Source organism: Oncorhynchus masou, chromosome 22 (genome assembly GCF_036934945.1).
Source record: "Oncorhynchus masou masou isolate Uvic2021 chromosome 22, UVic_Omas_1.1, whole genome shotgun sequence".
NCBI classification, from domain to species: domain Eukaryota; kingdom Metazoa; phylum Chordata; class Actinopteri; order Salmoniformes; family Salmonidae; genus Oncorhynchus; species Oncorhynchus masou.
The window spans coordinates 46747395-46773664 of record NC_088233.1 but is presented as its reverse complement, the minus strand read 5'-3'; the positions used below and the strand labels follow the sequence as shown (position 1 = coordinate 46773664).

The 26270-nt window shown below is 42.2% G+C and overlaps 1 protein-coding gene and 1 long non-coding RNA gene across 2 annotated transcripts in view; both read right to left on the bottom strand.

Moving 5' to 3' along the window:
• The window catches only part of LOC135509576 (cadherin EGF LAG seven-pass G-type receptor 1-like), a 79927-nt gene extending 56684 nt beyond the window's left edge, over positions 1 to 23243 (bottom strand). The window contains 2 exon segments of the mRNA XM_064930341.1: positions 19407 to 21780; positions 21782 to 23243. Of these exon segments, the coding sequence (XP_064786413.1) occupies positions 19407 to 21780; positions 21782 to 22927 (3520 nt within the window). The 5' untranslated portion in view covers positions 22928 to 23243.
• LOC135508747 (uncharacterized) lies at positions 12699 to 13976 on the bottom strand. The gene is made up of 3 exons (XR_010450854.1): positions 13684 to 13976; positions 13257 to 13491; positions 12699 to 12739 (listed from the first exon to the last, which is right to left on the bottom strand). It is a non-coding gene; the product is annotated as an uncharacterized LOC135508747 (long non-coding RNA).
• Positions 23244 to 26270: the final 3027 nt, after the last annotated feature.

Genomic DNA, 26270 nt, shown 5'->3' with positions numbered 1-26270 from the left:
TGTGGAATGTCAGAAATGCTCAACCAAAATGTTTAATTGAAATGTTTTGTAATTGTTTCCCACAATTATGTTTTGTTTGAGGAATTCAGAGATTAGAGTTTAGTTCCCACAGTGGGTGATGCCCTACTGGCCACAGTGTATTTGTGTAATCTCATAGGAAATACCTTCATAGAACTCATGCTTTACGTCTCAGATTTCAACAATTCCTTTTGTATCCTGCAGCATCCATTTTCGATTTGAAAATAATGCCCCTCTTCTGTAAATGGGTAGCTGAGGAAAAGGGGAGCAATAGGTGCAACTCAACTGAAAGAGGAAACCAATGCCTACATAAGAAATTCTGAATCAATGGTGTCAATAAATTGCAGTTTTGTGATGAACTGTGAAAACAAATACAGAATGTTCCTGTCAGCACAGTCTAGTAACTGTCAAATTGGCAGCTATCTGAAAAAGCATCCAACTCCAACCAAATACAAAATAGAACTGCAAACCCCATAATCAATGCAGTTCAGCATCTCACATGAAAAAGTGGAACTTTTACTTTGAATCCAAGTGTGAATTAGCCTATACGAGAAATGTGAGGTAGTTAGATAAAACACCTGTTTTGACAGGCCCACTGTCTGATCCTGGTCTGACTGAGCCCCAGACACGAAGAGAAAAAAAAACAAATCCCTTCTTTCAGCGATTGTCTTTCCTCCAAGTTGCTGTCCCACAAACTGCTTTGTGTGAGCATGACAGAAATCTGCATAAGGACAATAGCTCCCAATGCCCTGCTTCTAAAGGGTCTGAGAAGTCCCCCTCTGTAACTCCCAAAAAGGGAACCCTTTGAGAACCCCCACCCCTCCTTAAGAATGCCCCATGCTTCCGGGTTGCTATAGTGACACCCGATGAATTGCCAAAGCCTCACAGCCTCCAAATTCCCCCTTTGCCCCTTTCTCCAAGGTTGAACCACTTTGGGTCTAGTGGGAGATAGAAACCTCCCCCACAGTTTCTTTAGGCGGGACGGCCAGGTTAACCAATACTTGCACAGGGGTATTCCAGATAGTTTAAAAAGGGCCATCAACTACAGTAAAAAAAGGTTGTCTGTAAGTTGTTTCGCCATAGAAAGGTCCATAAATATAAGGTGTCACGTCCTAAAAATAGAGGATGCAACGAATCAAGGAAATGCAACAGAGATTCTCCCCCAATCACCAACTGTCAGCACTTGAGGCACTTGAAGTCACAATGATGTCATCCTTCCTATGTGCTAAGTCTGGCATGCTGTAGTGTGTGATGCTATCCCGTAGTACCATTCACTACAATAAAAGTCTAGGATTTGACTAAAACTTGCTCAAATAAAGTAAGCCTTTTCCCGAGGGAATGGGAATGCCTTAAAGAAAACTTTGGAAAATCCTGAATTGTAACGGGAGAGTGATCTGAGAATATTTAGTGGGCTTAGCGGAAGCTTTGGAGGATTATCATGACAGTTTTTGTGGTTAGGAAGTGACACATCGGCCTCTTACATTGGCCATCACCATTATCATGTAAAATCACTCCAACCCGGAATAGCTTACAAGTTGAACATTCATGGAAAATATGTATACCTCCATGCATATTCTAAATCATATGTATATTTCATTTAATAAAGGTGCAATATAAATATATCCTTCTGCAATTCAATTGACATGAACTAAATTTAGGTTGAAACAGTATGGTCCCAAAAGATTTGTCAATCCAACACCCCACTCTTATTTTATAAAATGACAGAATAGTTCAATAACATCAAGTTAAACATTGAACTATTTGGCTCCCCATTGGAATGCAGATCTGATTATAGCGAATTCCCTCCATGCCACTCTCTCCCCATGCTTAACTGAGAGGTCATTTTGGGACTAACAAAGTTAAGGGAGAACACACCAAAACCACAAGCTTTTATTTAACTAGGCAAGTCGGTTAAGAACAAATTCTTATTTACAATGACGGCCTAACCTGGTCACAGCCAGATGTGACACAGCCTTGTTTCGAACCTGGGATTGCAGTGATGCCTCTTGCGCTGAGATGCAGTGCCTTAGACTGCTGCTCCACACGGGAGCACTGAGTATGTTTGTGACACAACTCATCCAGGTGGCCGTAAATTAAGTAAGCATGAGTGGAAAATATGTGACTGAATGTTTTGGCATACAAATAAAATAAAAATATTTGTCACATGTGCCGAATACAAGCCCTTAATCAACGATGCAGTTTAAAGAAAAAAAGTGTTAAAAGTATTTATGAAAATAAACTGAAGTAAAAAAAAATTGAAGTAAAAAAAAATTGAAAAAAAACCCATATATTTTTTAAATAAACAAGACAAATAGAAAATAACTAATAATTAATTTGCAACAATAAAATAACAGCAGTGAGGCTATATACAGGGGGTACCAGTACAGAGTCAATGTGGAGGCTATATACAGGGGTACCGGTACAGAGTCAATGTGGAGGCTATATACAGGGGTACCGGTACAGAGTCAATGTGGAGGCTATATACAGGGGGTACCAGTACAGAGTCAACGTGGAGGCTATATACAGGGGGTACCGGTACAGAATCAATGTGGAGGCTATATACAGGGGGTACCAGTACAGAGTCAATGTGGAGGCTATATACAGGGGTACCAGTACAGAGTCAATGTGGAGACTATATACAGGGGTACCGGTACAGAGTCAATGTGGAGACTATATACAGGGGATACCAGTACAGAGTCAATGTGGAGGCTATATGCAGGGGGTACTGATACAGAGTCAATGTGGAGACTATATACAGGGGTACCGGTACAGAGTCAATGTGGAGACTATATACAGGGGTACCGGTACAGAGTCAATGTGGAGGCTATATACAGGGTGTTACGGTACAGAGTCAATGTGGAGACTATATACAGGGGGTACCAGTACAGAGTCAATGTGGAGGCTATATACAGGGGGTACCAGTACAGAGTCAATGTGGAGGCTATATACAGGGGGTACCAGTACAGAGTCAATGTGGAGGCTATATACAGGGGATACCAGTACAGAGTCAATGTGGAGGCTATATGCAGGGGGTACTGATACAGAGTCAATGTGGAGACTATATACAGGGGTACCGGTACAGAGTCAATGTGGAGGCTATATACAGGGGGTACCAGTACAGAGTCAATGTGGAGACTATATACAGGGGTACTGGTACAGAGTCAATGTGGAGGCTATATACAGGGTGTTACGGTACAGAGTCAATGTGGAGACTATATACAGGGGGTACCATTACAGAGTCAATGTGGAGGCTATATACAGGGGGTACGAGTACAGAGTCAATGTGGAGGCTATATACAGGGGTACCAGTACAGAGTCAATGTGGAGGCTATATACAGGGGGTACCAGTACAGAGTCAATGTGGAGGCTATATACAGGGGGTACCAGTACAGAGTCAATGTGGAGGCTATATACAGGGGGTACCGGTACAGAGTCAATGTGGAGGCTATATACAGGGGGTACCGGTACAGAGTCAATGTGGAGGCTATATACAGGGGGTACCAGTACAGAGTTAATGTGGAGGCTATATACATGGTGTACCAGTACAGAGTCAATGTGGAGGCTATATACATGGGGTACCAGGGGACAGGTTGAAAATGTCAGTGAAGACACTTGCCCAGTTGGTCAGCGCATGCTCGGAGTACACGTCCTGGTAATCCGTCTGGCCCTACGGCCTTGTGAATGTTGACCTGTTTAAAGGTCTTACTCACATCGGCTACGGAGAGCGTGATAACACATTCATCTGGAACAGCTGACTGCCAGCTAGCCTACTCCGTACTATATCATTTCCCATTTTAGTCAATCTCTCTTTCGCTACGTAAGCTTAACTTTCTGATTAGTGATCTCATGCATGCTTCAGTGTTGCGAGCATAGAAGTTATTTAGCTCATCTGGTAGGCTTGTTTCACTGGACACTTGAACTTTGTCGTCAATAATAGTTTGCAAGCCCTGCCACATCCGACGAGCTTCGGAGCCGGTGTAGTGTATTATTCAATCTTAGTCCTGTATTGACGCTTTGCTTGTTTTTTGGTTCGTCGGAAGGCATAGCGGGATTTCTTATAAGCGTCCCATTTAGAGTCCCGCTCCTTGAAAGCGGAAGCTCTACCATGTTGCCTGTAATCCATGGCTTCTGGTTGGAGTAAGTACTTACGGTCACTGTGGGGACGACGTCATCGATTAAGCCAGTGACTGATGTGGTGTACTCCGCAATGCCATCGGAAGAATCCCGGGAATATATTCCAGTCTGTGCTAGCAAAACAGTCCTGTAGCTTCGTATCTGCATCATCTGACCACTTCGGATTCAAGTTTCCCTTCATTAAAGCCCTCGGCCACTAGGAGTGCCACCCTTGGATGAGCATTTTCTTGTTTGCTTATGGCCTTATACAGCTCGATGAGTGCAGTCTTAGTGCCAGCATCGGTTTGGGATGGTAAATAGACAGCTATGAAAAATATAGATTCAAATTCTCTTGGTAAATAGTGTGGTCTCCAGCTTTTCATGAGATCCTTTACCTCGAGTGAGCAAAACCTTGAGACTTCCTTAACATTAGATTTCGGTGAAACATAAGATATTACAGATTTTAATGTCCAGTTGGTAGGATAGTTTTGATCAGAGCTCATCCATTTTGTTATCCAATGATTACACGTTGGCTGATGGTATGGGGCCACAGTGTCTCCTGACCCCTCCTGTCTCAGCCTCCAGTATTTATGCTGCAGTAGCTTATGTGTCGGGGGGCTAGGGTCAGTCTGCTATATCTGGAGTACTTCTCCTGTCTTATCCGGTGTCCTGTGTCAATTTAAGTATGCTATCTCTAATTCTCTCTTTCTTACTCTCTCTCGTGGGACCTGAGCCCTAGGACCATGCCTCAGGACTACCTGGCATGTTAACTCCTTGCTGTCCCCAGTCCACCTGGCCGTGCTGCTGCTCCAGTTTCAACTGTTCTGCCTGCGGCTATGGAACCCTGACCTGTTCACCGGACGTGCTTCCTGTCCCAGACCTGCTGTTTTCAACTCTCGAGAGACAGCAGGAGCGGTAGAGATACTTTTAATGATTGGCTATGAAAAGCCAACTCACATTTATTCCTGAGGTGCTGACTTGTTGCACCCTCGACAACTACTGTGATTATTATTATTTGACCATGCTGGTCATTTATGAACATTTGAACATCTTGGCCATGTTCTGTTATAATCTCCACCCAGCACAGTCAGAAGAGGACTGGCCACCCTCATAGCCTGGTTCCTCTCTAGGTTTCTTCCTAGGTTTTGGCCTTTATAGGGAGTTTTTCCGAGCCACTGTGGTTCTACACCTGCAATGCTTGCTGTTTGGGGTTTTAGGCTGGGTTTCTGCACAGCACTTTGAGATATCAGCTGATGTAAAAGGGCTATATAAATACATTTGATTTGGTAGAGGGGGATTACTCGCTCGCAGTCGGATCCTTACAAGGCACCCGGACCTATGTCCCCGATATCTCCATCTCTTCTTTATGCGAATGACGGGGATTTGTTCCTTGTCAGGTGTCTGAAGTAAATCCTTCGGGTCCGACTCGAAAGAAAAACTATTTGTCCAGTACGAGGTGAGTAATCACTGAACCTCTTTTCAGTCATAACGGCGGTAGAAATATTATGTACATTACAAGTGACAAATAACGCAAAAAAATCACACCCAATAGCACAATTTGTTAGGAGCCCATAAAACGGCAGCTATCTTCTCAGGCGCCATCAGGATTGAGCCAGTGGTCAAGTTCACATGTATCTTTAATCGGTAACTATGTATATCATAAGTCATACATTACACATCTAAAATGAATCATAAACATGTCATTATAGCTACAACAAGCAAGCTTTGAAATCTGAATGCTCTGAATACAATACATTTCACATTAAACAAGTCCAGTTAGTTCTGAGTATGTGACTGAGTCTCTTATTCACACACTCATTAAGCTTAAGCCAATATGTCATGTATATGTTGTGCTTGTAGATGTGTAATGCTTGATGATATAGGCCTACAGTCCCAGGGTTTTTTTATGGATCAAAAAGGGTCTTAGGTGGTTGACGTAGCAGCCACCAGTCATTGGCGCAGCTACATTTGAGACTCCCTCATCTTGGCATTGTATAATTTTGGGGGGGGATTTTAAGGCAATTTTCTTCAATTCTACACATTTCTCCATGGAACTTTTTTTTTGGTTTGTTGCTGTTTTAAAGCAAATTTCTTGCAATTCTACACATTTGTGAGTAGTTTCAGGAAACTAGGCCTAAGTCACTCGTCACTACTTTAAAGGAGAGGCAAATTTACTTCATCATAAATGTTTTATCAGAAGGCCTTTTTTGGCAGAAATGCCTTCTGGAACATGTGAACTTTCATGTGCCTTATTAACAAACATGTATGCCATCTGTAAATACAAATACAATTGTTAAATTCTGAGCACAGTTGGTTTAGTCACGGAAAAAGACTGGAACTGTCCCGCTACGCATGATTGGCTGAGATAATGGATTGGATGGGCTGGACATGCCGAGAGATGAGTTTGGATTGTTCTGCCATGTGGCATGCTTCTGTCTTCAACATGAGCTGCTCAGTATGTATAATCCTTTTTAACACAGATTTTTAAAGATATCACGAAGAACTGCAACAAAGAAGTTGACCGACTTATGAAATCAATGGAATGCCCAGTGGAAGCGGAGTATGATAGCTAAGGAGTTGGAGAAAATTCTGGCGTTTGATTGCAAACATTACATGGAGGGAGTCAAAAAGAGAATGCCTGCCTCTGGATTACATCTTTAAACTAAGTGCAACCATACGTGCCATCAGTGACAGAGAGTGAGAAGCGTTTATCAATGTACAGTCGTGGCCAAAAGTTTTGAGAATGACACACATTAATTTCCACAACATTTGCTGCATCAGTGTCTTTAGATATTTTTGTCAGATGTTACTATGGAATATGGACGTACAATGACAAGCATTTCAAAAGTGTCAAAGGCTTTTATTGACATTTACATGAAGTTGATGCAAAGAGTCAATATTTGCAGTGTTGACCTTTTTTTTTAAAGACCTCTACAATCTGCCCTGGCATGCTGTCAATTAACTTCTGGGCCACATCCTGACTGATGGCAGCCCATTCTTGCATAATTAATGCTTGGAGTTTGTCAGAATTTGTGGGGTTTTGTTTGTCCACCTGCCTCTTGAGGATTGACCACACGTTCTCAATGGGATTAAGGTCTGGGGAGTTTCCTGGCCATGGACCCAAAATATCAATGTTTTATTCCCCGAGCCACTTAGTTATCACTTTTGCCTTATGGCAAGGTGCTCCATCATGCTGGAAAAGGCATTGTTTGTCACCAAACTGTTTCTGGATGTTTGGGAGAAGTTGCTCTCGGAGGATGTGTTGGTACCATTCTTTATTCATGGCTGTGTTCTTAGGCAAAATTGTGAGTGAGCCCACTCCCTTGGCTGAGAAGCAACCTCACACATGAATGGTCTCAGAATGCTTTACTGTTGGTATTACACAGTACTGATGGTAGCGCTCACCTTGTCTTCTATGGACAAGATTTTTCCCGGATGCCTCAAACAAGCGGAAAGGGCATTCATCAGAGAAAATTACTTTACCCCAGTCCTCAGCAGTCCAATCCCTGTTCCTTTCTGCAGAATATCAGTCTTTCCCTGATGTTTTTCCTGGAGAGAAGTGGCTTCTTTGCTGCCCTTCTTGACACCAGGCCATCGTCCAAAAGTCTTCGCCTCACTGTGCGTGCAGATGCACAAGCGGATGCTTGTGGCCTGCTGCCATTCCTGAGCAAGCTCTGTACTGGTGGTGCCCCGATCCCGCAGCTGAATCAACTTTAAGGAGACGGTCCTGGAGCTTGCTGGACTTTCTTGGGCGCCCTGAAGCCTTCTTCACAACAATTGAACCGCTCTCTTTGAAGTTATTGATGATCCGGGAAAATGGTTGATTTAGGTGCTTTCTTACTGGCAGCAATATCCTTGGCTGTGAAGCCCTTTTGTGCAAAGCAATGATGACGGCACGTGTTTCCTTAACAGAGGAAGAACAATGATTCCAAGCACCACCCTTCTTTTGAAGCTTCCAGTCTGTTATTCAAACTCAATCAGCATGACAGAGTGATCTCCAGCCTTCTCCTCGTCAACACTCACACCTGTGTTAACGAGAGAAACACTGACATGATGTCAGCTGGTCCTTTTGTGGCAGGGCTGAAATGCAGTGGAAATGTTTTGGGGGGGATTCAGTTAATTTGCATGGCAAAGAGGGACTTTGCAATAATTGAAATTCATCTGATCACTCTTCATAACATTCTGGAGTATATGCAAATTGCCATCATATAAACTGAGGCAGCAGACTTTGTGAAAAATTCACATTTGTGTCATTCTCAAAACTTTTGGCCATGACGGTAGTTTAAAGATGTGCACTGAGAGTCGGGAAGCAAGTTCAAGGAGTTAGTGTTTTAATAAATAAACTAAACATAATACAAAACAAGAAACTTGAACAGCACACAGACATGAAACAGAAACAATAACACCTGGGGAAGGAACTAAAGGGTGTGATAGGGAATATATAGGGAAGGTAATCAAGGAGGTGATGGAGTCCAGGTGAGTGTCATAATGCGCGTAACAATGGTGACAGGTGTACGCCATAACGAGCAGCCTGGTGACCTAGAGGCTGGAGAGGGAGCACACGTGACAGTAAGAGAGTCTATCTAGCTAGTTACATTTTCAGATATTATATGTTTCAAAACTTTGCATGATATGGTCATTATTTGAACTGGCTAGCCATCTAACTTAACGTTAGCTAACAAGCTAGAAACTAACCAAAACATTGTTTAGAACGTTGCTTTTAGTTGCCTGGTTTGCAAGATTGACATTATTTATTAGATTTTTTTTACCCTCTTTTTCTCCCAAATTTAATGGTATAAAATTGGTAGTTACAGTCTTGTCCCATCGTCCCATCGCTGCGACACAGCCTGGAATCAAATTCATTTTTAAACAGATGGGTTGGTTGGTGTTAAAATACACCAGCTATTTTTAGATAGATGTAGTATAAACCAGCATTTAGTTTTCTAATCTTTGGTTGTTTAGCACATGGCCTCATGTGAATCTTTAAAGGGGCTAAGGCTTAATTAAGAGGGTGTTAACAAAGCTCAATGGGTGTAGACAAAGAAGAGCTCTCCAGTAGGCGTACCAAAACATTCAAGTCACATTTTCTCAAAAGTGGGTTTACAAGTGTATTAACTTTCAAAGCAGAATCACTTTCCCATTGTTCCTCATCTGCAGTGTATGAGCTACCATGAGTCTCTACTTGTATCCTGTGTAATACAAATGTATGAAAACTACTTAATTCATTGTTTTTGGAATTTCAATTCTCCCAGTCTAGCTTTTATTTTGGTGATTGTTAGTTCTTAAAGATTATATTATTAAGAAATATACACTGAGTGTCCAAAACATTAAGAACACCTTAATAATATTGAGTTGCATCCCTTTTGCACCTCAGAACAGCCTCAATTCGTCAGGACATGGACTCTACAAGGTGTCAAAAGTGTTCCACAGGGATGCTGGCCCATGTCAACTCCAATGCTTCCCACGGTTGTGTCAAGTTGGCTGGATGTCCTTTGCGTGGTGGACCATTCTTGATACACATGGGAAACTGTTGTGCGTGAAAAACCTAGCAGTGTTGAAGTTTTTGACACAAACTGGTGTGCCTATCACCAACTACCATACTCCTTTCAAAGGCACTTAAATATTTTGTGTTTCCCAGTCACCTTCTGAGTGGCACACACACACAATCCATGTCTCAGTTGTCTCAAGGATTAAAAATACTTCTTTAACCTGTCTCCTCCCCTTCATCTACACTGGTTTGAAATGGATTTAACAAGTGACATCAATAAGGGATCATAGAGCACATATTTTGTACACTCAGTGTACAGGTCCATTATGTTTTCTACATTTATATCTGAGTTTAGTTGTTTTAGTTTTCACTTTAATCATTCATCCATCCCCAAAAAATGTATAATAATAATTACACTGTTTGGATTTAGGTGACCCGGAAATGTGGTTTGCAGGCAGGATATGCATACAAAAGAAGACATGGAGACACTGTTCTCTACTTAGGCTAATGATCCCAGTGAGAATACAATATGACCGAAGCGCTGGGCAGCCAACATCACATTAAACAAATTCCAACATAGAATGATATACAGCTTAATGACACCCACAAAATGGTAAGGTAACCTCTACGGCGACATCTGTACATTCCAAACAGACATGCTTTTGTTGGCTAGTACATGTACACCACCATTGTTCACATTACAGCGAGCGCATGACAAATTGTGCGAATATGCAATTACCTGCTTTTCGTCATTGGCTCACTTCAGGGATTGTCAAAAAAGATCAAGGAAGTCTTAAATCTCCACTGTAAACAAATGTTTCAACAGTGACACAGTCATGATTGTTCATTCTCTAGGGCACATTTCCTTTGCCACTTCAGTGTGAAGTCAGAGGATAAATGGGTAGCTGACAGCGACCTTCTCAAGATTTCACCTGAGGTAACATTCTAACGTCCAATAACACCTTTTGTAGAGTGGACAAAATTAGCACAACCCAGTCTGAGTTTAAGTCCCGACTTGCTGGCTGAGTGGGCATCTTGCATCCACAAGGCTGTGTTATCAAACTCCACAGCAAGCTGAAAACAGTTCAATAAACACTTTTTTTTATGAGTACTCAGAGCCACTGCAAGAACCCTTGATGTTTTCCTTGCTTAAGGTCCTACAATCGCAACGCTCCCTTTCTCAAATCACATCGCAGGACAAAACATAATCACCAATTAGTTTAAAAGTCAACATGAGGTTGTGTGAGGTTTGTCTCAGTCTGCAAAACAAACTCTGGACAAATACATTTGTCTGGTTCACAAAATGCCACATCGCTGTCAAACTCACTTTTAGAAATGAAGGCCATTGATTTGCATTAGGACCATGTCCTAAGCAGCAGAGCATGCTGTTGGTAATTTCCCCGAATTGGGGGGGGGGGATTGGGTCTAATAGAGAGAGGTCCAGTGAACCCAGACACTAAGACCTGCCAAGTATTCTAGGCTAGGCATGGACGGCTAATCCAATTCTCATGGTTAGAGAAGCAATGCCCACAGATTCAAGATAACTAAGCCCACATATTTGGAAGAGAACAGAGTACATGAGCAAAAAGAGGATAGAATTTTTTGTTTCTATATAGTAGTAGCAGGACTTTCACTAATGGAGAAAGAGATCTCTGATGAAAGGGAAAGATGGTGATTATGTATGTTTGTGAGAAAGAAAAAAGAAAGGCACACGTGTGTGTGTGTGTGTGTGTGTGTGTGTGTGTGTGTGTGTGTGTGTGTGTGTGTGTGTGTGTGTGTGTGTGTGTGTGTGTGTGTGTGTGTGTGTGTGTGTGTGTGTGTGTGTGTGTGTGTGTGTGTGTGTGTGTGTGTGTGTGTGTGTGTGTGTGTGTGTGTGTGTGTGTGAGTACTGATACTCTGTCCAGATACTCAAATTAACCCAAGAGTGGGCGAGTCGCAGCATGTTCTGTTCTTAGACTGGAGTGCATATGAGACATGCGCTAGGAATAATAAATGACACACATTTCTTCCTGTAACATAGCCCTAATCAATCATTGTTTCATAACCAAGATGTAAGACATGCCCACAATGTAGGCCTCAAAGGAACGTCTGGTTAGCTGAAAAGAGTTCACAGATTTTCTCTACATTACTATTACTTGTTTATGCTGGTTTTAGAGAGGAACTGCACCCGCGGATTTGGCCTCTTTTTTTTTTGGCATACTCCTCAAGAAATACTGGCAGCCATTACAGAAGCCAAATGTGAGTTGGCTGAGGGGTGTGGTTTGATGTGGGTGTTAATTGGGTGGGCCCTTGTTTTATTGTCACATACACCAAATAGGTGCAGGGAAATGTGTTGTTTTTACCAGGTTTTAATAACTTTTGAATGTAGAAACAGGCCCATGTAGAATAAACAACCCTTTGAATAATACCATAGAAGCAGTGTTCTACTAATATAACAATCTTTCCTCTTTCATTGTCATTCCCAGCCGATACGGATACGGTCTAGTGGTAATGGGGCTACCTTGGCAAACATGTCAAGAGTGGTTATACCTTCCTGTGTGGCGTCCCGTATACAACAGGAGTTGCCTGATCCTGGTGCAGAATACACAGGGTTTCTACCTCCCCATATTGACTGGTGCCATTCAATTCAATAAAAAACTTTAAAAAAGACAATACAAGTAAAAGTTGTGTCCAGTAAAACTTTTATACCAAATCTCTCTTCATTCAGAGACATCAGTAACAAGCCTGTCTGTCAGTCTGGACTTCATCACATCATCTTGAAAGTCTCCATGTGCTGGCTCCATACATGGTTCTGTGAACACATACACACATAGTCACTGTTCTATTACCAATGGCAGTTCGGATAGGTGATATCTGACATACAAACAGGTAATATGTTGAAGTTCGAACAGGTCAGATCAAACCTACCCAATGATGGTCTCCCGATCAAACGCCTGAGGCTGCCGTCTGGCAAAAGCATCTCCAGTCCATCTGTAGAAATAGGCAGAATTGAGGCAGAGTTCAGTGGCACATGGAATGAAAAGGGTGTTGCTACTACTAGACATTTGTGCTGTATTGTATTATTAGTGATCACCTTATTGTGGATGTGTTGAGCGCCAGATCTCTCTGCATCTCATGCATCTGTGAACACACACACACACACACACAGTCACTGCTCTATTACCTACGTGAGTTAGGGATAGGTGATATTTGACATACAAATATATACTACGTTGAAGTCTGTTCTCCATATCAACGCCTGTTGGTGAGCAGGCAAGATGTGAGGCTGGGGTGAGGTCTTTGCCAGCACCCCATTGATGGGCATGGCAGCGTAGATCAGTCCCTGGCCCCTCATCAAAGTTACTGTTCGGTCACACACACACACACACAGTACTGATTACATTATTAATGACGGTGGTTATGGATAGCCTGGTGGACACAATCTGATTGCTGCATTCACCTTTCTATTTCACTTCAGTTATCATAAAATGTCAAGTGAAATAGAATGGTGAACACAGCAATCAAGTTGGTTCCACTAGGTTATGCTCTGGACATTATATGCATCTAAGTAGAAAATAAGCAACAAATAATGTCAGTTTCAATAAATTATGTTTCACAATTGGGTTATCAAACGTATCAATGTAATGAAGTGGGTTACCTTCTGCATTTGTACAAATGATGAGCCTGTGAGAGCTGTTTCTGCTGGCAGGTGAATGTTGCTGGCGGGATACTTGCAAACATTCATAGGAATGCTCACAGCGAGGTCATGTCTGCATGATGCTGATGACAGCCCACTTGCTGGTCTTTTCGATGCTGCATTTTTGGCGGCAAACGAGATAGCTCTCGAACAACCGCAGCAGGCAATCTTATGAGGTGGTGTTGACTGAGAGAGCCTGTGACAGGGTGCTATAATTGACTGCCAAGTGGTGAATTGCATTTTGTTCTAAAGAAATGACAAAGCTTTTTGCTCATGTACTTCACAACCAAAATGAAAACTAGCTGTATTTGTTTGGCTGGGGAATTAGCTTACTAGTTTATCAAGCTAGGTATTTTTTTAATAGTACTTTTCACATAACACACATTACCTGTCATGTTGATGAAGCTATCTGTGTCATCAGGGCAGTAACTCGGGTTACTATCAGAGGCATCATGATGGCGTGTCCTTTTCATAGCAATCGAGGGAGACTCTGGCAACAAGGTGGTGTCAGAAGGGTACTTGTGTCACATGGCACATTTTTTTTAAACGTTTGACAAGCTGTGAAAATAGCAAGTGAACAGTGAATAAAATAATTTTTGGAGATTGCTAAACCATTTGAATCATGGACATGTTATGATACTAGTGCTGAGCAATTAACGGAGTTGTAGTTTTCAACAGGCCAATATTCTACATAGTTTAGCGCAGAAAACGTGGTAATTAACTACAATGACGATAATCCATTGCGTGCCCACCTACTTGACTGGTCTGTGTGGAGCACTGAGACCCACAGAGATTGACAGAACGTGCAATCAAGAGGGATAGAAAGCAGTTGCCTGAAATACAACTGAAATACATGATCTAAGTGATTGATAGTTGGTTTTCAGCAGTCAGTTAGATGGTACCAATTCTGCTTTGAAAATTGATAAACTTTTAACCTCATTTTTGAGAAAATTTCCCTTGAATGTTTTGGTAAACCTAGAAACCTAGAGAGCTTTAATTTTTCTACACCCATTCAGTATCGTTCACACCTTCTTAAGCCTTAGCCCCACCGATCTCTTTAAATATTCACGAGGCGATTTCAAGACTAAAAGGTGGTTTATACTATGTCTATCGACAGTTGTCGCAGTGATATCATGAACATTCTATTGTCGTCTGACGTCAAACTTGTCGTTGTCGTTATGAAAAAGTTTAAACACAAAAATGATAGGCTGCATGACATCAGCAGCCTGGTAGTCCAAAATAGCATAACTAGTGTATTTTAACACCAATCAAACCACCTGTTTAAAAATGAAATTACTTGTAAATCTAGTAAACCAGGCAACTAAAAGCAACTTTCTAAACAATATTTTGGTTAGTTTATAGCTTGTTAGCAAGCTAATGTTAAGTTAGCTTGCTAGCCAGTGTATAATATCATAATATAGCTGACAACAAATTCACTTTACCTCATTTGTCTTCATTATTACTGGAAAATAAACTCACAACTAGATCATTATTAAAAAGATAATGGTGAGCCAATTACAGAAAATAGCTCACGGTTGTGAGTGTGATGAAATAAAAACAGGGCATTCTACCGGAGAATTTTAGAACTTGGACTCTGTCTTGTTGGCCTAACATTATATCCTAATTTGACTTTAGTGCACGTTCTTCACATTATCGTCTCTGGTAAACACATACTCTATCAAATGAAATCAAAGTTTATTTGTCAAAAGCACAGGATACAGAAGGTGTAGTGAAAAGGTTACTTGCATAGTTTATCTTTTGTTTAGACACATAGCTAGCTAGCTCAACAATTATCCAAACTCATAACGTTACTACCCCGCATGAATCTGCAGGTAGCTAACCAACCAAGTTACATGTTAGCTATCTAGTTAACATTAGGCTATAACTAGTAATGCAAATGGCTCAAATATGAATAATATTACTACCCAGATCTTAAACTTAACGTTAGTTGACGAGTCAGCCAGCTAATGTTAGCTAGCTAGCTAAAAGTATGCTTTAACGTGAAATGAAACCTACTTTCTGACTAAATTAGAAACGTATAATATCTGAAAATGTAGCTAGCTAGACTCTCTTACCCGTATACATGGATGGACGCTTCTCCTCTCTGTCACGGATCCCATGGTTGCCCTTAGTTTGAAGATGTAATCCGAGGAGATAGGTGTTTTATACAACAGCCTTCTGTGTGTTCTCTTTTCGAGCCCTTTGCATATTTGCCATCAAACACCAGCATTTTCTCCATCTCCTTAGCTATCATACTCTAATTCCACCGGGCATTCCACTGATTTCAAAACTTGGCCCTCCAGAAAGTGGAGAGCAACACTTTTGCAGTTCTACTACATAATATCTTTCAAAAAAGCAGCGTTGTAAAGGAATACCTACACATACTGACCAGCTCATGTTATAGACAGAAGCGTGCTACATGGCAGAAAAATCAGAACTCATGGCTCGGCATGTCCAGCCCATCCATTATCTCAGCCAATCATGGCTAGAGGTAAGGATCCTTTCTTTTTCTGTGGTTAAACCAATTAGGCTCATAATTTAACTATTTGATTAATATTTACAGATGGCATACAAGTTTGTCATTAAGGCATATGAAAGTTCATTTCTGCCATAAAACGCATTTAGCTAAAATTGGCTCTCCTGTGAAATAGTGACGTATACACAGTTTCCTGAAACGAGTCACATATTATGATGTTGTCAATTGACTTTAGAGAAATAGCAATTACTGTTACTAGCAATGTGAGTAAAAAATAGCTAGCAAAGCTAACGTTAGCTAACTAAAATATGGTGGTCCCCTCAATCTTAGTTATACTGCATCGACAGTTAATATGGCAACATCACAATTATGAAAAAACTTTTTCCTATAAATGATTTGCGTACTTCTGAAATGTTCTCGTGTTTCTTAGACTAAGTTGTATTGAGGTAGGCTAATGTTAGCCAGCCATCTAGCTAGTTAGGGTAACTAGCATCTACTATGCTAGCGATAACGATGATCAAAATATACATAACCTGATACATAACCAACAGTCTATGACCTAGCTACCGGTATACTCACCAATGAACTCCAACCACCTAGTCCTTCGGCAGGGCTTGCAAACCAGTTGGCTGTGCATCCTGCTGGAAGCATGCATTGCATGGTCAATCCGTATAGGGCTTTTCAGTCTAAAGCGTCTGTGATCCTTTAAACGTGTTGGGGGCGATGAAACAGCAGAACCCCATTCAATGTTTTTAGGGGTAGTCACTCTAATGTGCTTCAACGCCTGTCTTTATCATAAAATAGTTTAATTAACTTTTAGGTTTGCTTTTTAAAACAGAATTGTGGTACAAGCAGTCATGTGTATTTGTAACAGTATAACTTTAGACCGTCCCCTCACCCATACCCAGGTGCAAACCAGGGACCCTCTGCACATATCAACAACAGTCACCCACGAAGCATCGTTACCCATCGCTCCACAAAAGCTGCGGCCCTTGCAGAGCAAGGTGAACCACTACTTCAAAGTCTCAGAGCAAGTGACGTCACCGATTGAAACACTATTTAGCGCGCACCACCGCTAACTAAGCTAGCATTTCACATCCGTTACACTCACCCCCCCTTTTGGCCTCCTTTTCCGCAGCAACCAGTGATCCGGGTCAACAGCATCAATGTAACAGTATAACTTTATACCGTCCCCTCGCCCATACCCGGGCGTGAACCAGGGACCCTCTGCACACATCAACAACAGTCACCCACGAAGCATCGTTACACATCGCTCCACAAAAGCCGCAGCCCTTGCAGAGCAAGGGGAACCACTACTTCAAGGTCTCAGAGCAAGTGACGTCACCGATTGAAACACTATTTAGCGCGCACCACCGCTAACTAAGCTAGCATTTCACATCCGTTACATATTCATGGATGCCAAGGGAAGCCAGGCTTCACCAAACATTTTTTTAAATTATATATGAAAACATACAATTATTTATCTTCCGTCTCTCTGTGTTTCAGAATCTTCCTTCAATTCACAAGAAGCTGAATGTATCTCACAGGAGAAAGTATCAGAGTGAGCCAAACACCGCCCCTATGTCTCTATACGTGTAGGCCATCTATCTGATGCTGTATGGTCCAAACGAGTATGACATTGTTACCGCCAGTAGCATTAAAGGCGAGGGAAGACGGCGAGCATCTGGCCTCCCTTGACAAAAAAAGTATAAAAAAATTCCAATCAGCGTTGACCTAAACTGATACAGCTCAACTGTGAATGGTCCTGGCTCATGAAAAAAAGGTGTCAAGGGAAGCCAGCTTGGATTTGGCATCACTCCTTTCAAATCCCATTGAGACCATAAGTAATTGACAGAAAAACTGAAATTGTTGCATCTTGTTGTGCTGTTGTCCTTTAGTGGTTAGCCATCTAGCTAAAATGGGCCCTTTCCTAAATTAGCCATGGATGGAGATAGGGATTTGGACTTGTGGTTTTACTTAATTCTCTGTACTGGCCAATTACTATAATGACGATTCTAATCCAACCATTAATTCATACATTATTGTGCCCCTGGCCTGAGAGGATGGAAGTTCAATATGTAGCCAGATGTAGAAGGCTAATGTTAATTAGCTAACGTTGCCCATGAATGGAAGTTTGGCTAGCGAGTAAGAATTTTATCCAGGTCGCCTAGGACAACAAAAAATAAAAGCGTGTATTATATGATAGAGTGATAGACCATTTGTCAACATGAAAGAGAGGAGGATGTCATTGCCGTTTCTCTACAAGTAGAGTGAATCAACATGTTTTTCTTCTTGCACACACACGCACACACACACACACACACACACACACACTCACACTCACACTCACACACACTCAACATGTTTTTCTTCTTGCACACACACGCACACACACACACACACACACACACACACACACACACACACACACACACACACACACACACACACACACACACACACACACAGAAATCAGAGCCACGGACAGCCACATCATATTTAGCTTGTGTTGATATGACTAAATAGTTGTTGGTATCTTTTAGTTGTTACTGTATTAGACCAAGCAGAGGTGATTTGATTAATTTAAAATGTGGAAGTTGAAATGGGGCTGGAATAGTTGAGGCAGCTCCTGTTTACTTTGCGACTGGTGGTAACTCGGCCTTTAGGCCTATACTGTATATAAAAGGTTGCAAGGCATATGAATTAACAGGTTAAAGAGCAAACAACAAATTATCACAACACATAGGCTTGGCTTCCCCAGTGATTTTACACATGCACTGCTACTGGTAACAAGTGCCTCAACTTTGAAAGAGTCCCATCTTAGTTCTTCAGATTGCAAATGTACCAATACAACACGTTCAAGTAATAAATAGCATGGGGCTCTCTGGGAAAACAATAAATAAGTTGCCAAAATTGACAATAAATTAACGAATGAATAACAAAAACTAGTGTCAACTGCTTCAGGAAAACCATTTCTCTAGAAGAGACGCAAACAATAACATGGTAACTACTGTCACAAGATATGAAATAGCATAAATCAAACAGCACAGCACCTGAGGATAGTCTTTGGACAACTTCATGCAATGCCGTTGTATTTCTGCTACAAGCACAGCACTGAGCACTGATGGTGAAAACCTCAAGTCAAGCCATATGGTTAAAAGTTGAATGAGAAGACAGACAGAATCCAGCTAAGCCTGGTCTCATCTTGAGTATGCTGCCGTGACTCCTTTTTTTGGACAGAGGGGTTACAAAGAGTAGGGGTGCAAATCACACCAATGTGAACAAAGGGGCGAGTTGTCATGGCAACAATGCTGTTGGATAACATTTTGTGGATCTTTTAGTAGACAGCCAGCCAGTAATGGGCAATGTGGTGATTTAGGCGCAAACACCAGTCTTACCGTAATAAACATGCAACAGACTCCCTTTTCTAAGCAGAGGCAAGTACCAGCAATAAAACTGATTTACAACTAGCACAATTAGTAGAGGTCTTATTGCAAGACAACAGCAACCACATCAAACGCATAGAAGAATGAAGAGAGGAGGTGGAAAGGACAAACTAAATATAAAAATATTTGCCATGCATATGGAGGTGCATATGAAAGACTATTGCATTCAAATTAACACAGATTCATTACCTGTGACTGATATCTTCATGGTGGCCTCAAGGGGCCGGTTGTTGTCCAGGTCTCTGCTCAGCCTCAAGTTCCCTGTGTCCTGGTTCAGGATGAGTAGACTCAGCTCGTTACCTTCCACAAAACTGTAGTGGAGTTTATCTGACACATCTGGGTCCTGGGCTGGAACCTTCCCGATCACCCCAGCCGGAAAGCTGTTGGACCTGTTGGTGATGTAGTTGTTGAAGATGATCTCAAAGTCACGTAGGACAGGGGAATTGTCATTGACATCCAGCAGGCGGATGTGCACGATGGCGCGGCTGACTAACGGCGCAGAGGTTGCCTGGACGACGATTGTGTACTCCATCTTCGACTCGTAGTCTAAATCAGTAAGGGCGATAAGATCCCCATTGAAGATGTCTAATTGGAAGACCTCTGGGATGTTTCCTTCCACTATTTGGAACAGGATCTGCGCGTTTGTTCCCTCGTCGGGATCTGTAGCGGTGATGCGGGCTACGACAGAACCCACAGGACTGTTCTCCACTACACAGACGTACAGTTCGTCCTTTTCAAACACAGGAGCATTGTCGTTGATGTCCAGGATGGACACATGGACGTCCACGGCTGCTTTAAGAGGCGGAACCCCCTTATCCACAGCAAAGGCTTTCAGGTTGTACACAGGCACATTCTCCCTGTCCAGTTTCCTGGCTGTTCTAATGATGCCAGAGTACGGCTCAATGATGAAGTCCCCCTCTCCATCATCCCCACCCTGAAAGGTGTAACTAAGCCTCCCATTAGACCCGGAGTCCCTGTCAGAGGCAGAAATCTGGAGGACGCTGGTGTACACAGCTGCGTCCTCAAACACGGTCCCATGGTATATGTCCCTGAGGAACTGTGGCGCATTATCGTTAGCATCCAGAATGATGATCTCCACATATGTGGTGTCAGATTTCTGAGGGATGCCGTTGTCGCAGGCAATGATAGCCAGCGTGTAGGAGGCCTGATCCTCATAGTCGATTTCTATCTGCGTGGTTATGCCACCGGTGTCAGGGTTGATCTTGAACTGTGGCACGTTATCCTCCATGACGTAGCTGATGCGGGCGTTCTCTCCAGTGTCCTCATCTGTGGCACTGATTACCACCACGGTGGAGCCCACCGGTTGGTCCTCGCTGATCATCACCTGGTAGTTGGCACTCTGGAACACGGGCCGGTGGGTGTTGGCATCGGTGACGTTGATAAAGACCTGCGCTGTGTCATAGCGTGTGCCATCTGAGGCGGTCACCGTCAGGACAAACTGACGCTCCTGTTTGTAGTCCAGCAGCAGTGCCAGGGTGATAACTCCCCCAGCAGTCTGACTGGTGATGGCGAACCTGTTCCGCGTATTGCCGCTGGAGATCTGGTATGTTACCACACTGTTGGCGTCCCGATCTATGGCAGAGAGTGCTAGTACACTGGTACCCACCACAGCATCCTCATTAATTTTAAGGCTATACAATCTCTGAGTGAAAGTGGGGACATTGTCATTCACGTCAAGCACCGTCACACTGACACTGGCCGTGGAAGACATGGCAGGAACCCCATGATCCACTGCTTCTACGCCAAAAGTGTAAAAGTCAGTGGTCTCCCTGTCCAGCTCTACACTGACTGTAATCCACCCTGTGCTGTTGTTAATGGTGAAGGGGAAGCCTGGAGCCATATCTGTTAGTCTGTACTCCAAATGAGAGTTGTCACCGGAGTCTGCATCAATAGCCTGAATATGAATCACAGAATAACCAATAGCCACATTTTCCAATACTGTGGCTTGAAAGGGTGTGCTAACAAACATAGGGGCGTTATCGTTGACATCCACAACTTGCACTACAACTATCCCTGTGCCATTAATCAGAGGTGGCCTTCCCCCATCCTGTGCCTTTATTCTCAGATTGTATTCCCTGATGATCTCATAATCTAGGGGGTTGATTATTTCAATGTCACCTGTAGGGGAATGGATGTAGAACTGGCCCTTCACGTTGCCACTGACGATACTGTAATGGACTTTTGCATTGTTGCCCTCGTCTTTGTCTGTGGCCTTCACCTGGGCCACTTTGGTGTTCACTGCCACGCTCTCAAGCACCTGGACTACATACCTTTTCTCACTGAACTGGGGGTAGTTATCGTTCTCATCCTCCACAGAGATATACACTGTAGCCGTGGCACTGCGGGGGCCTGGGTCTTTACCCTGGTCATTGGCCTCCACTATCAGCAGATACTGAGTCAATATTTCTCTGTCAGGCCGAACCCTAATCTTGACTAATCCATTTCTAGGGTCGATTTCAAAACCAGCATTATCTTCTTCCTCATTCACAATCTTATAGATCATGTTGGCATTTGATGGGGCATCCCCATCTGTGGCCCTTATAGTTCAACACTTCAAAGCCTACCTCAACGTTCTCCCTAATGCTGACCCTGTACTCTGTCTGCTCAAACACAGGCCCATGATCATTAGTGTCACTAATAGTGACGGTGAGGTAAGCAGTGGCCGACCTTTTAGGGATGCCATTGTCTGTAGCAATAACTTTGAATACATGTGTATCCTTGACCTCCCTGTCTAAAGGCTGCAAAGTTGTGATGCTGCCGGTCTGCAAGTTGATTTGGAAATAATTATTGGATCTGCTATCGAACAGCGCTTCCATATCATATTCAACCTCACCAGCATCTCCATTGTCGGTATCCAGTGCTTTGAGCGTAATTACGCGAGTTCCCGCGGGTTCATTCTCCGGGACAGACACCTGATAGTTGGGCAGTTGAAACTGGGGAGCGGTATTCACATTTCTCTTTTTGCGTTTGGTCAATGAATCCAGTCTCCCCAAATCCCTGTCTGTAAACATGGCATGACTACTTAGTAAATGAAATCGCAATTTTACACGGACAGTGGTGTAATTCCATAGATTTTGCACCCTGCAGAGTAAATCCAACTCGTTCCGCTCATTGTATTGCAGACAGTTTGGAGAAAAACTCCCGTTATCAAACACGGCTTTCCAGTTCCCCCCCGTACATGATAAACGATAAGAGTGAGGTTGTCGAGTAAATAGCGGTAAATGTTCATAAATGTTCAAAAGCAAAATACTGGTAGAGACGCATGGCGAAGTCGCCACTTTTGAGAGAACGTTCATGTAAATCTCGGGCTTACCTACGGCGCTCTTACTCCTATATTTAATTAAACAATTTTGTCCATGCACAAAAGTATTTAAGTTAATTAAAATAAAGTTTTCCGAGGTAATTGATTGGATCTGAATGTAAAGCGGCGCTGGGTTCTTCGGCAACTTCGCACAATTCACTTTTCCTGAGAAATATACAATTCCATGTTGTCTTTCAATATTGAAAATGTGCCTCACGTATTTCGGAGTTAAAGTCCTGTCTATTTGATAGATCCAACCCCGTCCAAGAGAGACATTTCCGAGCACTACTCCAGGCTGAAAATGATCAGAAACGTGTACATCAAAAAATGCAAACACTGGAATGTGTGATAGAAAACATATCCATAGCCAAATAATGTGTAATTCCATGGTTTAAAACGCATGGCATCCAACAAATCGGTCAAGAACACCTATAAAGTCCACTGAAGTTTTTCCCGGGTGCTCGTTGTCCTGTCCCGTTCCATGATTAGTTAAAATGTTGCGGAGTGCAGTACAGCGTGCACATTAAATAGTTCAAAGTGGTCTCGCTCTTTCACTGCCCTTCCTCAGATAGCAACCCTTCTCCCCGGGGATGGTTTGTCAGTCAAATGCAGATTCCCAAAATCTCAGCAGCTGACCACAATGTACCATGAAGTGATTCTCCAAAAAATATCCAAAAACCTCTTATTTGCGCAAGTCTATTGTTTTTGGGGCGACTCAGACTTAGGTTTGCCAATTACATGAACATTTAAGCCTGTCCTCATTGTATCAAAATCCCCACAAAATCCTCAGAAAATTTCAACTTCATTAAATGCTGTCACCTAGTGGACAAACGTAACTATAGGAAGTATCTAGAATCATGTGGCCTAAGTATCTATCCACTCCAAACGATCTAACTTTAGACATTATCATTTGATATAACTTTATACATTTGATCATTCTTGGTGCAGACAAGTAGATAGATCACACGTATTTACCATCCGATGCTCTACCAAATACACAAGGATACTTTAATATATCTCACATTTGACAGAGCACATGAATTAACATTTTCAATAAACTTATACCAAGTATTTGATACGATGTACAAGTGTATAATACCTTATTATGAGAGCACGAGGAAATCTCTGGACTGTGTGTGTATGTCTGTTAGCAGGAGATGCTCTTCAGTTGAGGTCAAACTTCTGGGTGGCGAGACAATTAGTGGACTATACCTTCTCTGATAGCAGTGAGCAGACAGGTCAACTCTCTGGCCGTTTTACCAGACCAGTAGTACATTTACAAGGCTCTGCATTACAATAACTTAAATTAAGAACGTTTATTTCAAAATTTTAAATGATCACAAAGAGCAGCAAGAGGCAACAAACAAAAAGTAAAAGGTACAGTGCCATTCTATTGTATAAATCAGATTGGTTTCTTGCATAGTATTTATATGAACTGTCTGGATTTAAATCACTATCTCCTTTTCTAAAATCCTTGATCATCAACAACGAGTTGTACCCGTATACATGACACTAGTGTGTGGTATAGGCACAAGAGAGAGCAGGAAGGCTAGTTGAATCAATGTACATGTACTGAAAAGGAGTGCATTCTTTAAGGCATTTATCTTCTTGTCTTCCAGACTCCATTTGATCAGGGGACAGCTCAGGTCAATCAACTGTAAGCAGAAAAAAAGATACATAAAATGACCTGTAATCAGTGTGTTCATTTCGATCCTGACAACATATCCACTGAATAGTATTGAATTCACATACCAGTTGATGTAATCCATTTGCATTCATATATTCCATTTTCAAACCTGTATGTAACAATCTAAAAAGTCTAACAATCTAACAATCTATCGTATTAATTCATGCTTTCCTTCAATCTGCGGTCCAACTCATCCCAAACCATCCCAATTGGGTTGGGGTCGGGTGATTGTGGAGGCCAGGTCATCTGATGCAGCAATCCATCACTCTCCTTCTTGGTCGAATAGCCCTTACACAGCCTGGAGGTGTGTTGGGTCATTATCCTGTTGAAAAACAAATGATAGTCCCACTAAGCCCAAACTAGATGGGATGGCGTATCGCTGCAGAGTGCTGTGGTAGCCATGCTGATGAAGTGTGCGTTTAATGCGGAGATAATCCGTTCACCTACTCTGCATCTCACAAAGACACAGCGGTTGGAACCAAAAATCTAAAATTTGGACTCATCAGACCAAAGGACAGATTTCCACCTGTCTGATGTCCACTGCTCGTGTTTCTTGGCCCAAGCAAGTCTCTTCTTATTATTGGTGTCCTTTAGTAGTGTTTTTTTTGCAGCAATTTGACCATGAAGGCCTGATTTACGCAGTCTCTTCTGAACAGTTGATGTTCAGATGCGTCTGTTATTCTGTGAAGCATTTATTTGGGCAGCAATTTCTGAGGCTGGTAACTCTAATGAGCTTATCCTCATTAGAGTTGGCGGTCCTCACGAGAGCCAGTTTCATCATGACGCTCAATGGATTTTGTGACTGCACTTGAAGAAACTTTCAAAGTTCTTGAAATTTTCCGCATTGACTGATCTATTTTTTTTTATTAAACCTTTATTTAACTAGGCAAGTCAGCTATGAACAAATTCTTATTTACATTGATGGCCTACCCCATGTCTTAAAGCAATGATGGACTGTCGTTTCTCTTTCCTTATTTGAGCTGTTCTTCAATTCCTAAATGTAGGGGGGAAATGTCCCCAGTGAAAGTTGAGCCCCTGAGTGGTCGGGTACTTTTAGTTATTTGAATTGTAAGCAAATTGTCGTTGAGAGCCTCATCAAGACAATCAATTAATTAAGACAAGAAAATTACCTCAATGTCTTTGTCAGTGAGGGCATCAACGCCGAGGTGGCGTTAGAGAGCTACTGTTCTGGAAAATACCAAGTAATAAAGTGCATTATTTTTTATTGATCAAACGTTCGATTCCAATAGCAAAATTCCGCATTAACAATGAGATGGACTCCCAAAGACATACCTGTCGTATGTAATCTTCGTCACACATGCTCTGCCAGAGACGCAGCATGGTAATCGAAGAAGATGCCACAATGCTGACTCATCAAGTTCCTGTCTCCACCACAAGGTCGTGAACCTCGAGTTCTGCCATCTATAATAGGAACAATATGATTGAGTTGAACATCTTCATTCAGACCCTTTGTTCAGAACCTGGAACACACAGATTGCTATTTAAAAAAGGTGATGACTTACGGAGCAGACAAAGACTCCAGTTGTCACAATACAGGATTTTGTTATGTTGCCCTTTACACTCGTACCCAGAAACCTTTGCAAATGTTTTGTTGTCTGTAATTGTTTTTGTCTTATGTTGCACTTACCTCATATTTTCCAGGAATATTCTTATCATGTTACTGATTGTATCCAGAGTATTTTTAGATTTCGTTAATATTTCTGCTTCTGCTATTGTTGTGTCCTAACCTTTGGTCTAATAATTTCCCATAATCTCCAAACCGTTACTTTTCAATTGCTACCATGGTTGTGCCTATGCATTTCATATTTCTTCTGTAAGAAACATTAACATTTAGCCCTATCCATATAGGCCAATTCCCAGGAGGGTAAAAGGTTAATATACCACAACCATGACTACCCATGTGTTTTGGAATTGAAGTATGGAGAGGGTTGAGGTACCCCAGCAAGTCTAGACCCTCTGACCCGATGCCTTGGTAAGAGCCCTTTGACTCATACACTCTGATCTGCTTGGACGCACCATCAAA